Here is a 17,581-nt window from a genome sequence, read left to right as displayed (position 1 = left end):
ATAAATGGAAAAATCCAAAAATTCTTTTTTTAAATATTATTTTCGGAACTTGAATTAAATAAAAAAAAATAAAAAAAATACGTCTCACAGTCTCACAAAATATAGGTGGTCTCAAAGGAACCTATATATATATATATATATATATATATATATATATATATATATATATATAATGCCATAGTTATCAAAAAGAGATTGAAAATGTTTTATAATCGATATCAAATTTATATTTCATAAATAAATTATAATTAAATACTTAATATAAATAATTAGTTCGTAAAAAATAAAAAATATTTAAAAAGTAAAATTATATTAGGGGTTTTAAATGAAATATGTTTAAAGAATAAAATGTTAGATGTCTATCATATCACATTGTTCCAATAAGATAAAATTATATTATAAAGTAAATAGATACATAAACTTTATTATCCATTATCATTTTAAACCATTGATTACTATATTTAAACATTAGATTTAATAGTTTTCTATGTTATCACATTGTTCCAATAATGATAATGTTTTACGTTAACATTTCTATTTAATATAAAAAAATATATTTCAAAGTTAATGAAAATGAATTAGATAATTTTAACGAAATATATTTTTCATAATTTTGAAAATATAACTATATTCTTGCATGTTGCACATGAATATGTGACGTTGTATTTGTTATTTGTGAATTTAAAAAAGAAACTAAAAACCTTTAAAATTTCCCATCAAATGACAAAAAGGTATTTATTCTAAATATTATATATATATATATATATATATATATATATATATATATATATATATATATATATATATATATATATATATATATATTTTGTGAGACCGTGAGACGCATTTATTTTATTTATTTTAATTTTTTTTAGTTATTTCAAGTTTCGAAAATAATATTTAAAAAAAGAATTTTTAGATTTTTCCATTTATTTTACATTTTAAAATTATTTTTTAGAATATGTGCAGTGTAATATTCTATTAGAATATTTCATGTATTTTTAAAAGAAAATGGATTTATTTTTATTTATTTTTATTTTTATTTTTTTTAGTTAATTCAAGTTCCGAAAATAATATTTAAAAAAAGAATTTTTAGATTTTTCCATTTATTTTGCATTTTAAAATTATTTTTTAGAATATGTCAGTGTAATATTTTATTAGAATATTTCACGTATTTTTTCAAAAAAAAAAACGGGATTTTTTTTTATTTTTTTAGTTAATTCAAGTTCCGAAAATAATATTTAAAAAAAGAATTTTTGGACTTTTCCATTTATTTTGCATTTTAAAATTATTTTTAGATTTGTTCTCACGGTCTTACAAAATTAAAATGGTCTCAAATGAACCTGAACCTATATATATATATATATATATATATATGTATATATATATATATATATATATATATATATATATATATATATATATATATATATAAAGGTCCTCGCAAACCTCGTAGCGGAGAGGCAGCTTATTGCAGCAATTTAAATCAGTAATCATCAATGCATAAGGGAACAGCACGAAGCGATGATATGCTTCGCAATATATATATATATATATATATATATATATATATATATATATATATATATATATATATATATATTCTAATAAAAGAGTAGTTTTTTAATCTCCTTTTGACACGTGTCACCATATTAAGCCTCATAATTAATGCAAAATTTATTTTTATTTTGTCATGTTTCACCTTATTATCTACTCTAATAAATGAAGGTTTTTTTTTCCACATGTCCTCTTCTCATTAATTTGGACACATGACATTTTCTAGAATTTTTAAATTTTCTATTTTCCACTTGTCATTTTATTGTACTTTTCATTTTATTAAATTAAAATTTCACATTTAATATGTAAGGTAATATATATGTAAAGTATTTATTAAAAATGATGTATATATGTAATGTATTCAATACATTAAAGACTCATTAATTTTAATAATTCAAAAATTTTCTCACTTTTCTTACAAATTCAAACTTTTCAAATTGTTAAAATTTCATATTTTCTTTAAATAAACCCATGTAAAACATGGGTCTCACACCTAGCACACACACACACACACACATATATATATATATATATATATATATATATATATATATATATATTAAATTTCTTTTGCTTTTCCTCCCTTCCAATTTTTTATTTTATTTATTTATTTTTTAACTTATTTTCCATTTGAGTCCTTTTGTTTATTTGTTTTTTTTAATTTTCTAATTCCTTCACTTTTTCTCCTTCATCTGCCACACCAGATGACTCCGGAGGATTAGACCCAGTAACTGTAACTGGAGGTCTATGGCTAACTGATACGGCACACCATCATTTAGCTATTGCAATTCTTTTTCTGATAGCGGGTCACATGTATAGGACCAACTGGGGCATTGGTCATGGTGTAAAAGATATTTTAGAAGCTCATAAAGGTCCAAACAAGGTCACTCTCTAATTATCACTATTTTCGATGATTGTCGTTGCAGTGCATGACGAATAAAATACTAGTAACTAGTTCCTACATTTTTACCATTTAAGATATAACACTTTATTTGTTATTTCTATAATTTAAAAAATAGAAGTCCATCAAATGATAAAAAAAGTATTTACATAGATCAGTAAAATAATAAACATATCATAAGGCAAAAGATTTAAAATAACATTTGGTATGAGTTAACGGTAATGTCAAACTTCATACTTTATGTGTCGTGATAAGTCACGTCAATTGTGATGCGTGACCTAAGGATGGAATTTGTATATCGTTAATACTTATATATATATATATATATATATATATATATATATACACACACACACACGCATAGAGAGAGAGAGAGAGAGAGATTTAGCAAGTTAATTAATCGGATTGTGATTTATAAACCAGTGCATAGTTTAAGTTGAAGAAGAAGGAACAAAAGCTACCTGGTTGAAGGGCATGAAACTAAGGTCTACTTCAACACCGTTCACAGAGATGGTTTTTGAGCCACTGTCAAGGCATTTGTTCATCTCATATAATACCACCTCCAATCCAGCTTTAGCCAAAACGTGCGCTGATACTAACCCACTAATTCCCCCTGCAACAACCGCCACCCTCATCTTGAAAATATATTTCGATACCTACAAACGTCTGATTTAAAGAAAGATAAAAAATGGATTTGAAGAAGTTTTCTATCATATGCACCCTAAACCTTCGTTATTTATAGGGAGTCTAAGTAATTAATGGGGTTGGCTATGAAGGTGTTTTTAATATATATATATATATATATATATATATATATATATATATATATATATATATATATATATATATATATATATAGGTTCAAATGAGACGACCTAATTTTGTAAGACTGTGACACGCAATCCTAGCCACTCATTTATTAGATAAAACAAAAATATTTTTAAAATACAAAATAATTGAAAATTTTTGAAATTTTTTTTTCCAATATTATTTTCGAAATATATATTTTCCATATATATATATATATATATACATATATATATATATATATATAATACAAACATAAATAAAAAATAAATACAAAAAAATACATTTTTTACATATTTTAGTAAAATATTTAGAATATTGTACATATCTGGCAAATCTAGTAGAATACTCTAAACATTCTAAAAATCATATTACAATATGTACAGTGTAATATATATTCCATTAGAATATTTCACGTATTTTAAAAAAAAACGGTAATTTGTTTATTTATTTTTTGTTTTTTTTTAGTTAAATAAGGTTCGAAAATAATAATTAAAAAAAGAATTTTTGGATTTTTACTTTTATTTTGCATTTTAAAATTATTTTTAGATTTAGTTTCAAGGTCTCACGAAATTGACATCGTCTCAAATGAACCTATATATATATATATATATATATATATATATATATATATATATATATATATATATATATATATATATATATATATATATATATATTCACTCCATATATCTTTAACTCAACTAAATTTTAAATTATATTTTGACATAAATAAATAGTAATAATTCAAATATTGAGCGATATTTTTCAATTGCACAAAAAATAAAAATTGGAGATTTTAGTTATCATTTTTATAGTCTTCTTTAAAGTTTGCATATTTTTACATTTTTTTAATATACTAGTTATAATTTAAATATAATACCTAATATTTGTAATATTATGTTAAAGGGATAATAGCATAAAAGCTTTTAAAATTTTCATTTTTAACGTCTTTATCCAAAACTTTATGTGATTAGTAAGCAACGAATAAATGAATAGTCATACGTTCAAACTAAAATTTAAATTTACTACAAAAATGCACATAAATTAATTTATAATAGAACAATAAAATTCTAAAGAATATATGAATAATCAAACGTTAATATTCATATTACAATTATTTTAACAATACATATATACAAAATTTATTATAGAATAATAACATAAACATAATGTTTTTATGTTATCACACTATTTATTATTTTTATTTGAACTTAAATCTCTCTCTCTCTCTCTCTCTCTCTCTCTATATATATATATATATATATATATATATATATATATATATATATATATATATATATATATATATAGGGTTAGGTTCAATGGAAAATGAACAATTAGGGCAACATATGCTGGAACCAATGATCAAGTGACACGTGTCCATTTCTTTATTCATAAGCAATCTACTATGGAAGTTATTGATATAGTTACTCCAAAATGATGTGTTGTCATGTTTTTATTGGTTTCAACATGTGTTGCCCTAATTGTTTATTTTCCATATAACCCTTCCCTATATATATATATATATATATATATATATATATATATATATATATATATATATATATATATATATATATAACCATACACGGTTTGTGAGACCAAGTTATTGTTCATTTCGTTTATATTTTGAAAAAGGAACCCACTTAAACCAAATTCTCAATTATTAAATTATTAAGTTATAAATATGGACAACTAGACTTAAATTAGATAAAATGGCATCATCGAAAATAACATCAAGTTCTTATAGTTATTTAATTATGAATTGAATAATTTCAAGTCATTAAACTATGAATTTATAGTTATTAAACTATGAATTAACTATTATTAAACTGTTCCAGGGAAAAAATACTGGAAAAAGCTAGAGTGACAACCATGAATTTGAAACAAATGGCGAAAATTAAATGTGAAGTGGAAGGATATGAAAATACTCATTTTTTCATGGATACGCCAACAATAGAAACAGGAAGAATCACATTCATGGAATCATGGCTAATGGTTCATGGACAAATAACCCGTTAGAAATCAAACGCGAGGCAGCAAAATTCATTGAGGCGAAATTCTATGAAAAATGGCCAAACTGACCCTCTTTCAAACATCCTAGTTTTCGTAAACTTTTCGGAAAAATGCTAGATTCCTTGAGGGGGAGTCCTCTTTGGAGGAGATAAAAAACACAGTGTGGGCATGTGGTGGTGATAAGTCCCTGTGTCCGGATGGACTCACGTTTAAATTCTTCAAAAGATATTGGGACTTACTAAAAGATGACATAAGGGGTTTGGTAAATCACTTTGAAGCTGGTGGCAAATTATCTAAAGGTTGCAACTCCTCTTTCATCTCCCTCATGACCAAATCAAAAGATCTGATACACTTAGGAGACTTTCGACCAATTAGCTTGATTGGATCATTATATAAAATAATTGCTAAATTGTTGGCAACTAGGTTAAAAAAAAGTTATTGGAAGCGTTATTGATGAGGTGCAATCAGCCTATGTTGAAGGTAGAAATATTCTGGAGGGGCCGTTAATTGTTAATGAGCTTTGCTCTTAGACAAAGATTAAAAGAAGGAAGATGTTTCTCTTCAATGCATACTTTAATAAAGCATTTGACTCAGTGAATTGGGCTTTCCTCGACTCAATCATGGATCAAATGAAGTTTGGGGAGAAATGAAGAAAGTGGATTCAAAACTGTCTGAAATCAGGGAGAGTATCGGTAATCATCAACGAAATTCCAACCACTGAATTCACGATGTCAAAGGGTGTCCGACAGGGAGACCCTCTCTCTCCTTTCCTCTTCATCATTGCTATGGAAGGTCTTAATCTGGCAATGAAGACACTAGTGGATACTAGAGTTTTCGACGAGATAAAACTCCCAAACTCTATCATTTGTTTGTCTCACTTATTTTATGCAGATGACACACTTCTCATGGGAGAATGGTCGAGGAGAAACATTGCTAATCTAGCTCGTATTTTGAGATGCTTTTATGTATCAACCAGGCTGAAAGTGAATTTCAGAAAATCGAAGGTGTTTGGGATCGGATCTCCCCCCTCGGAAATCTCGAACTGGTTCTCTCCCCTTGGTTGTGAACCATCGACGTTACCGTTTACCTATCTTGGAATCCCCGTTAGTGGAAACATGAATCTAAAAAGCGCTTGGAGGCCGATAATAGATAAATTCCAATCAAAACTTTCAATGTGTAAAGCTAAAACATTAAGCTTTGGTGGTAGAATTATGCTTCTAAAGGCGGTGCTAGGTAACCTCCCGATGTATTATATGTCCATCTTCGTAGTTCCTAATGGAGTCATTGACACTCTTGAAAAAATAAGACGAAATTTATATGGAATAGAGAATACGAAAAAAAAGCATCTGTTGGATGAATTAGGAAACAATCACTATCCCAAAAAAGGTGGGGGGTATTGGGACTGGCTCAATTAAAGCTCTTAATCTCTCCTTGGTCACTAAATGGTTGTGGAAACTAAAAAATTACAATTCTGCCCTCTTGGCAAAAATGACTAGTTGCCTACACAGACTATTGGCGAGGCATTGGACTGTGTTTGGTAACTATACTATCACCTAGGTTTGGAAAAACATCATAAAATATAGCAGGAGCTTGGAAAAACTTAACATTGAACCTGATGAAGTTGTTTGTTGGAATACGGAGGTGAACAAATGCGTCTCTGATTTCCTGTTTGGCGATCGATTCATTGTTAGTTTGTTACGAGACCGAATCAAGTTGGCGAGTCATATTGTAAATGATGGTCCATTTAATTGGTGAAAGGTGATCCCATACAAGATCCTATGCGTTATATGGAGAGAAAAACAGGGAAGAATTCCAGTTGCTATGGCACTAAGTCAAAGGGGGAATTACCATTGCAGTCACCATATGTTGTATATGTAATGCAGAGGGGGAGACAAGTGATGACGCTTTACTTTCATGTCATGCAGCGAAATCTGTGTTGGAGTCGATCCTGTCTTGGTGTGAAATGAAATACGATAGCTTTACACCGGTGAAAGTTATGGTTCTCTTTATTTCTCGATGGTCCAGATGTAGAAAGAAACGGAGCTTACTGAATGTAATTATCTGTGGAGCTTTATGGTGCATATTGACAGCGAGAAACAAATGGATTTTTGATAAAGTTCCGGTGATTCCTACGAGGGTAGTGGATATAATAAAGGTAATTACCTTCACTTAGTGCAAGCATAGACGTTAAGGAAAATTGATTGGAGAGTGTGAAACATTAATCATTTCTTTTGCTTTTAATTTGCATATACTTTGCTTTTTCTTCTTCTTTCCTTTGGTACTCTTTTCCCTCATTGTCTTGATGAGGTTCTTTAATTTATTTTCCGGTTTCCAAAAAAAAAAAAATTAAACTGTTGATATATATATATATATATATATATATATATATATATATATATATATATATATATAAGGCAAATCAATATAAAATGCATAAAGGTTTTCAAACCCTAAAACCTACAAAAATCAATAGTAATACATAGAAAAAAGTATACTTTACGATATATTTTTTTTGATTTTATAAGGCTAAAAATCTCTGGTGTTGGAACACATCTGCTCAACAAAATTATGAAAAAAAATATATGTAAAATTTATTTTATTTTATTTAATTTTTTTCAATGATATAAAAAGTAATGATTTTTAATCTTGTAAATTAAAAAAAAAAATTAGAAATCTTAAACTATTTTTTTAATATATATTTTTAGGGATTTTATGGTTTTTTTTTAGATTTATGCATTTTCTATTGATCTTTTATATATATATATATATATATATATATATATATATATATATATATATATATATATATATATATATATATATAGCTGTTTAACTTGTCAATTTGGTTTCTTAATAACTTCTTTTATATATATATATATATATATATATATATATATATATATATATATATATATATATATATATATATAGAAAGAGAGAGAGATAGAGAGAGAAAGAGAGAGAGAGAGAGAGGGTTTTAGCAAATTAATTAAGAGAATTGTGATTTATAAACCTATGCATAGTTTAAGTCGATGGAGAAGGAATACAGGCTACCTGGTTAATTCAACACTGAGACACTGTCAAGGCTATTGTCCATCTCATATAATACCAACTCCAACTCGGCTTTGGTTAAAACGTTTGTTGATACTAACCCACTAATTCCCACTGCAACCGCTGCCACCCTTATTTTTAAACTATATTCCGGTACTTACAAACGCTTGATTTAAAGAAAGCTATAAACTGGAGTTGAAAAAGTTTTCTATCATACACACCATAAACCTTCTATTATTTATAGGCACGTCCAAGAGGCTAGATTTACAGGGAGTCTAACCAATGGGGTTCGCAGTGTATGTTGTTAATATATATATATATATATATATATATATATATATATATATATATATATATATCAATCTCTATTTTATTTTTATCCTAGTGTTAACGTATCCTCCTCAAAATATGTCAAAGATAAAAAAATGACTATGTAAATAACAAGCTAGCTAACAGTCGCCATCCAACATGAGTGATTAGGCTCGGGTCCTTACCCTCATCCTTGCAGCCTCATACTTAGTCCCCCAGCGCTCCAACGCCAAGGTCTAATTCAGAACAAGGAACTTTGGTCTAGAATAAGCCAAAATAGTATTTTTCCGTTCTTCAGAGCGACAAGTGTAGCGCCTAGGGTGCTATCCTTTGTTAGTTCTTCACCAATAGCAGATAACCGCTAATGGTGCACGACCTGCCAATAGGAATCCTCCATGTCTTTTCGACCTAGATGGGAAAAAAGATCCTTTCGGGATCACGCGTAGAGGACAATAGGTATAAAAGGAACCCTTCTTCTCTAAAAGAAGGGATCGCCTCTTTCACCATGTTGGGTTTTTGACGCATCAAATACACTCTAAACTAGGTAGCAGAAAAATCGAAACTACGATATACCTAAGTGTACATGCAACCTATGTATCTATGGTTTCATGTTAATTACATCTACCATAGAAAACAAAAATACAAAGAAGAAAAACATACCTCTTATGTAGCCCTTGATCTCCATGCTTGAGATCTCATCCTACACGAAGTTGCTTGGATGAGAGGACCCAAACCAGTATCTCTCTAATGGTATCACACCCAATGACACCAAAGAGTGGAATAAAAATAACTAGGAGAAGGGTCAATTTCATAAACCCTAAGAGGGTTAGAAATCATCCTAAACTTCAACCCAAGGTGTAAGGAAGAATGAAATCCCTAAGGCCCAATTTATAGCCTTGGATGCCTTCCTAGGTTTTATAATCCTTCCCATATAGGATGAGGAGGTAACCACAAAATATACTCATTTTCCCATGTGGAATGGAGTGATTTGCGTCCAACCCTAATTCCATAAGGGTTCTGGAACATTCCTGATTAACCAACTATCGATTAATGAATATTCATCCCTTTGATTAATTAAACTGTTAATTAATTCCCAAAATGTTTTCCAATTAGTCTCTAATTAATTATTAACCATGATAATTAATAAAAAAATTCTCTTTTATCTACTCTACTCAGTTTGGGTCTTGAGGGCAACCTAAAAGGACCCTATTGTTATTACAAATATTATCTGTAGTTAATGACCTTGGACACTATTTCCAACAGTTTCCTACTTGGACAAGTCATCAAGTATACAAGGACCAATACTTCTACAATAATCAACAGAGAGTTAGCCATCCAATGCAACTACCGAACTCTTGATCCATTCAAGATTCAACCCTTAGATATGTGATCAACTATCCTTTCATTCTATGATATCTTTATGAACTCGAGACATGGATAATGGTAAATCTCATAATTCAAGATTATGGTTCCCGATATAGATTTGTGACGACTGCATTTGACTACTAAATTGAACACATCAATTCTAGTCCAGGCTAGGACAAGCACTTTAGATGTTAACAAGAAATCATCAAGGGGCCCATAGATATCGCTTCTCCTGTTAAGACAGAAGGAAGAAACAAACTTCAACTACATAGTTTTTGTCTGATTTATCATGTCACACATGGACATACCCTCTATAACTACTAGTTATGGATAGCGTTGGAGTAGACCAATGCTTAGCAAAATCATAGAGCAAAACCCCACATGTATCTAGGATTTAAGAATAGAAAATATTATCAACTTAGAATTACTGACTGTATCCATGAATTAATATCTAAGAGTGGGTTGGTCCAATACTTAAATCTCTATTAAGTACTCATGAATGTTAGCGCAATCTCTATGCTATGTCCAATCGTTATGGACAATCCCTTAATACTCATGGCAGTCTTGAATCACTACTTACTTCAAGAGTATGACCGACTGTGGACATTTGAGTAAATTAATACTTGGGAAGTGGGTTCTAAACATGCAAAAGGAGAATACAGTAATAAGCTAATTGAAATGACCGAACTCCATCATATATTAAGATCTCCACTTAATAATCGCCAAATCGAATTAACACTTATACTGCTTTAAGTTCTCACGTTTTAAAAAAACTAAACTAAAAGTGTTTAAGCCAATTCATTTGCAAATCTAATGCCTCTTGACTTTTTCTGACTGTCAGGCTTGGTCAGTGACATTGGCTTATGGAATGGATCGACAAGATTATTTTTCTATGACTTACTAACTATGATGTCTTTACATTTGACTCACTATCAAGTGTGTTGGTACTTAATAAGTATGTATCATGTAAGCTTGTGTTGCTTGGGATCTATACTCGAGGTAAGTTCACCATTAAAGTCACAAGAACCTTCATAAGGACCATTAATGATTGAATTTCAACAAAGATGTCACTAATGAATCTCTTGTATTCATGTTGTCTTCTTTGCAATTTAACCAACTACAATATACTCTAAGTTTGTTAAATTTGGTGTATTACTTGGTGCTCTTCCATGTTAATACATCACCATTCAATAAAAGCACGAATTCCGACTACGAATGAAATCATGTTTATTAGTGTTGAACTTAGCATCAATGTAACTTTTACAATGAACTCCACATACTGTCAAAATCATTTCCTCTGTCCTCCTAGAACTAAGAATGTTCTTGATCTTGATTCGTTGATTCTTTCTAAATTGATCTGATCCAGCTTGTCATGCTCAAGGCATGCGAGTCATCAGATCTGGTACATGTCATGGCATATATGATCGACCCCATAGCAGAAGCATGTAAGAAACGACTCATTTCATTTAGCTCAATAGTAGAACTAGAATATTAGCATCCCTCAATGTCATTCTGTATTTTATTAAGCCCAAACTCCTTTTCGAGTTTCCCCAACATTCCATGTACTTTAGCTCAATCCAACAAGTCACTTAGATGTATCTCCATTGATCCTTATTATGTCTGTGTGTTGTATCTCCCATGTATATTGTAGTGAAGCAATTCCATACAAAGCCAATCTTTTTCACTTGCCAAGTCAGAATATAGTTTCTTAAGAATCACACATTATCTATGTACAATATAAGGGTGACTACAATTGTCACACCCCCAAACCGAAACGGCGGAAACGTTCAGGGGGCGGAGGACATCATGTTTAGTATCACAACACATGTATCATAGCAATCATAGTAACAAAAAACCATTGTATTAATATTAAAGTGCTTACAAAGATGTGTTTCACAAAATATTAACTCCAAAAGTAAATAACAACACAAGACATGAAGCTACTATGCTCCATCTTCTGTATCCCAGTGCACGTACCTGTCTACTAGTTTCCTGAGAATACAAATTATTTTGAAAGAGTTGATCAACATTTAAGCTGGTGAGTTCATAAGTATTTTAGTGATGTTAAGTAAGTTGTAAGTTCTTTTTAGAAAAGTTCGCCTGTTCCTCTAGAAGATCCTATATCTTCTGATATGATGAAAGAAAAGTAAAATGACTCTACAATCCTTTCTATGAATGCTAAATAGATACAAGTTATATAGAATCCAGATCAAACAAACAATTGATTGTGCGAATCTGCCCTAAGCCCACAACCAAACAAGGAACAGGAAATGAGGCGGAAGTCACACATTCCATTGCTTGTTAGATCTCCATTGTATATAACCCTGGTGTATTCACTTGGTACTCATGGAGTTAACTATAATAGTTCCTTTATATTTGATGAAAACATTCTTTAAGGAAAACCCTTATTTCCTTTAGTAAAAATGGTAACCACGATAGTTCCTTCTATAATCACTTAGTTTATACAAGCTATATATAATTGTGTTAATCTACCCTAAGGCCACAAACAGACAAGGAACAGGAAGTAAGGCAGAAAGCACACATTCAACTGCCCATCAGATACTAATTATATATAGCCCTGATGTATAAACTAAGGTATTATAGAATTAACCACTAAAGGTCCTTTAAGTTATACTGGTTAAATAAAATGGATTAAACGCTTGAACTGATAAGTTTCTAGTTTAGTCTACTATATGTTCTATCTGAAAATATGCTTTTGTACTAGAAAACGATGTATTGAAATTGTATACTATGACTTGACCCATACCTGGTACTCCTTATGATTACTGGGTGTATACGTAATATATATAAAGCTAAGATCGAATAGATAGTAGACGGGGTGCATTTGCTCTAAGCCCACAACCAAACAAGGAACAGGAAATGAAGCGGAAAGCACACATCTACTATTTGTTGGACCCGATTTATATATATATATATATATATATATATACATATATATATATATATATATATATATATATCCCTGATGTATACTACTACAGAATCATAAAGTTAGCATTATAGGCCCCCTCTTAACTGAATGTATTAATTACCTTAAAACCAGTTTGTTAGTTAATGTTTAAATGTGAGATGGTTGTAACCATTCTTGATCGACTAGTTTAAGACACGACGTTCCAAAGACATCGAAATGGTATGACATTTGTCAACCGTAGACCTACAGGTCCCACTATAGCTAGCAAAATGGTCTAGGGTGGTCAATCCAGTATAGATCTATACACAAAATCACGCTCTCCCTCCAACAGACGCTGGTTACAAAATGCGACCTAACAAGTATATTGTTAAGTCGTGAAGTAGTGGTTTCACATTATTGTTATCTTGTTCTTGTTATCATATGTTCCTTCTGTTCTAGTTATTGTATGATTCTGAACCCCTAAAGTATACCCTTTATAGTTTACTAGTATGTTTGTTTGAACTATTACTGACTTGAATAAAAGACTCATTTATCTACTGAGTTATGATTATACTTTAAAAACGGTGTTTTATAAACAATAAAGTAACACAAATTAAAAAGATTTTTTGAAATGGTTTTGATCACTTATAAAGCATAAGAAATCCTTTTAATGTGATGGTTATCACAAATAAAATTTACACAATTTATCATTGTGTTCAACCTGTATTCCCCCCTGAAAGCAATTAAAAACATTCATAAGTTTGATCATAGGGGTACGAACTCACCTTATGTGGGTGATTCAATTGCAGATTTGTGTAAGGATGAGAAGTTCCACGAATGAACTCTTGAGACACAAATGAGTCCTAAATGACATATATTGGCATATATACGCATGGATTTAGTGTTTAAAAGCAACTAACATGCAAGGAAACACCGTTAGGGACTTGGACTAAGTGTTAGAATCACATGTGATTCATCATAGGGGTGTTTACGGCCCCCACATGGTGTTTACGGCCATGGAGTGTACGACCATAAACTCATGGTAAACATGCATAAGAAGGTCTTTGATCAATGGGAAAGCTAGTGGGTTGATTGCTCATCAACAATATGAACTAGATTGTCACTTTGGAGGCCCTTTTTGGGGTGTTTGAGGTGTGTACGGCCATGCAAGGGTGTACGGCCGTACACTCCTTTTGTTCCAGTTAAATGGTCGATTTCAAGGTGTTTAACAAGAGCTCCTAACGTGTACTAAGCATAGGGGAAGGATACTCACGATTTGGAGGCTTGAAGGAGGGTTAACGACCACCAATAACAAGTGTGTGTTCTTGGTGAAAGATGAAGATCTACTCAAAAGTTGATTTTTCATGGATGGAATTAAAAGATGATACATGATTAAGAAGGATAACAACTCAAAGATGGAAGAAACACTTACGCTTTTGAAGATCTAGGATAAAGAACTCGATGATACTTGAGAGAGAATCGATTTTCTAGACATGGAAATGTGAGGAGTGGTGAAAATGAAGGAATATCATGTATATAGGAGGAGTTTATGGCCAGCCAAGAGTTTACCATCGTAAACTCCTTGTAATGGAGTTTCTGGCTCGATTGCAAACCAGCGAACTTAAGCTGTCACTTCCCTGAAGCCATAGCTTGATTGTACTGAGTTTTAAACCCTTAAACATACTCTAAATAATGCTAAAAGATAGCAGATTTGGTTCTGAAAACCGGTTAAATTGAATGGCTAGACTTACAAGGCAAAAAATTTTGGGTTATCACATCATCCCCCCGTTAGATGGAATTTCGTCCCGAAATTAGCTTTTTTTAGAAGTACTCCTGAGGTTGTGCTCCTTGGATCGGCAGAATACTCACTCGTAGATCTGGCCAACTTTGCCCTTTAGACTCATGTTAGGATTTATACCTGGTCCATCTATCATTACCCTGTGTATACAAGTCGCACATAATTATGATTAGTAGGACGGTCAGATGTGCATCTCTGCCCTAGGTGCACAACCATACAAGGGACAGGAGATAGGGTGGAAGCACACACACTAAATCTGTATAATCATAATTATATACCACCTTCGCGTATACAATCATTAGTGATAGGTGGGCTGTATTCGTCCTTAACCTCTATGCTTGAACTTGATCTGCTGGACGAGTGGTAGTTTGGGAAAGGTCTGCGGTTTATACAGTTGACATGGTGTTGAAGGGCAAGGTACTCTTCGCATGAGTACTTTAGGGTTTAGAATAAGACGTAGACGATTCCGAGGTCTAGATCGGGCTGTCGTTACGAATCACGAGGGTTTCGTGGATTTGACGGTCAAGGCGACAGAAACATATGGACTTAGTATGGTCAGGATCACGCCAATTCATGAGGAATGATGATAACAGACTCTTTACAGAAACAAAAGTTAGGTCGATTTGAAAAGAAAATGTTTGTTATACGATGGTGTATCTTGAGTGTGTTCAACAATGTACTCTGTGTAAATGTTCTAGTGCTTTCTATTTTCCTTTGATGAATCGACCGCCACCAATCATACCGCGATGAGCGAGTATTAATCTGTATTATGATCCTCCTCGGTACCTCTACGATCGCCCTGTATATACAAGCTATGTATAATTAAGATGAATAAGACACCCAACTGAGTGGATCTGCCCGAAATCCACAACCAGACAAGGAACAAGAATTAAGGCAGAATCACTCACTCTAAGTCTGCAAAATCTTAGCTATTGCACAACCCTGATGTACATACTAGTCCATCATAGCTTGCCTGACGGATCTTTAGTTCTCTTATGACTGTTGTGATTTGTTCATACGAACTAAAAAATTATAATTACTTTTAAATGTTTTCCCCAAGATTTTAAATTTTACTATAATATATATAAATTAAATCTGTTTAACGAAATTTTTAATTAGAAGACGTACCGCTAGTCGCTGGGGACTCTGGGCTAGTTTCTCCTGCAGTGATCGTCGGAATCCGTCCATCTGCGCCTGAGTTCTTCGTTATTGGGCAATCCCTCTTGTAATATCCTATCTCACAACAGCCATAGCAGGCCTGGTTTATTTCTACTCCGGGGACTTGGGAGATCAGTTGTTCTGGTGCTCTACAAAGCCGAGCAGTGTGCCCCTTCCTGTGGCAATTCAAGCAGTGCATTTCCCAACATACTCCGGTGTGGTGGTAGCTACATTTTCCACACTTCAGGAGAGTTCCAACATATTGACCGACAGGTGCTAGAATAGCAAGTGTTGTGGCGGCGTACACGGTAGTCACTTGTTGCTCCTGCGGGGTTTCCTGGGTTGTTCGTTCTTTCCTCTTCTTCTCCGACTTTCGTTTATAGTTTCCTTCCTTTGATGCCTCGGGAACAGGGACCACTATGCCATGATGGACTCCATGGTCAACGAGTCACTAAGCCAGGCGTTTGGCGCTATCGAATGTAGTTGGTTTAGTTGATAACACATCTCCTTGAATCGGGGTAGATAAACCCCAAATGTACCTTTCTATCTTCTTACTTTCCGGGGGTAAACATCTCCGGGCATCGTGCTGCCAGGTCGCTGAACCTGTTAGTGTAGGTCACTATGTCTGAGCCGACCATGGTATGCTCCCATAGTTCTTGTTCCAACTTTTGAACTTCGCCCCTTGGGTAGTATTCCTCTAACATCATCACCTTTAGGTTTTCCTAACCTATCGAGTTAGCCACTGGTAGGGTCAATGACTTTACATGGCTATTCCACCATGTCAGGGATCTGTCGGAGAAGGTGCAGGCAACAAACTTAAATTTACTCCCTTCTGGGCATGAACAGATTGTGAAGACCGAATCTGTTTTCTCGAACCATCGCCTTAGAGCAATGAATCCTCCATTTCCATTAAAGGATTTGGGTTTTTAGTTCATGAAATCCTTGTACGAACACTCCCATGGGTGTCCGTGGGTAACTCCGGGGTCTGTCAAGTGTGTACCGCTACCAGATCCGTTGGTACCACTTTCGCTGAGGTGGGTTAAGGCAGCTGATATTGCGGCCACTATTGCTGCTTGGAGAGCAGTATGATTAAATTTTGGAGAAGGTAGTGGAGTTTGAACTGTAGTTATCGGAGTAGTGCGTCTCGCTGATCGACGTGGAGGCATCTTGCTAAATAGAATACATAGATAAGATGGAAATAAGTCTATAGCGGTGGATATAAGCCGAAAGCTGAAAGACTAAGTTATCCTAGTTCTGAGTGTATCTGGTTTTGACTTTCATACAGTTTGGAAACAATTCTAAAATGAGTCTATACAAATAAACTTTATGAATCAGGAGTGGCTATCCTCGAATGAATATCTGTGAATTGAACAACTGATACTGACTGCATGCAACGAAATAATCCTAGCACATAGTGTGAGTAGTGAAATCACTAGCTCGCTAAGTCATTCATGGGTATTATTTATTAGTGTGACGTATTAAGACGTTTTAGTTTCTCTATCTGATCACTTCTTAGAAAACTCTCTTTGTCTCTCCTTGACTCCTCTACGGTCTGCCATGATGGAGTGGTTACATCTATCATGGTTTTTTGTACGAGAATGGTAGTGTCTAAAGAATCTATGAGATTAAGGGTAACATTATGGGGTGATCCTTACTGGGTCCTCCTACAATTACTCACTGTATACAAGTTGTATATAATTTAAGA

The 17,581-nt window shown here is 32.3% G+C and overlaps 1 protein-coding gene across 1 annotated transcript in view; it reads right to left on the bottom strand.

Moving 5' to 3' along the window:
- Positions 1-3,204, bottom strand: part of LOC145059341 (uncharacterized) — a 55,473-nt gene extending 52,269 nt beyond the window's left edge. Inside the window, exon 1 of the mRNA XM_079007198.1 lies at positions 2,920-3,204. Within this exon, the coding sequence (XP_078863324.1) occupies positions 2,920-3,093 (174 nt within the window). The 5' untranslated portion in view covers positions 3,094-3,204. The remainder of the gene's footprint in view (positions 1-2,919) is intronic.
- Positions 3,205-17,581: the final 14,377 nt, after the last annotated feature.

The sequence above is a fragment of the Lactuca serriola genome, chromosome 6 (assembly GCF_051521515.1).
Source record: "Lactuca serriola cultivar US96UC23 chromosome 6, Lser_US96UC23_V15, whole genome shotgun sequence".
Lineage (NCBI taxonomy): Eukaryota > Viridiplantae > Streptophyta > Magnoliopsida > Asterales > Asteraceae > Lactuca > Lactuca serriola.
The sequence above is the reverse complement of the archived record's forward strand: the minus strand, read 5'-3'. Positions and strand labels throughout refer to the sequence as shown.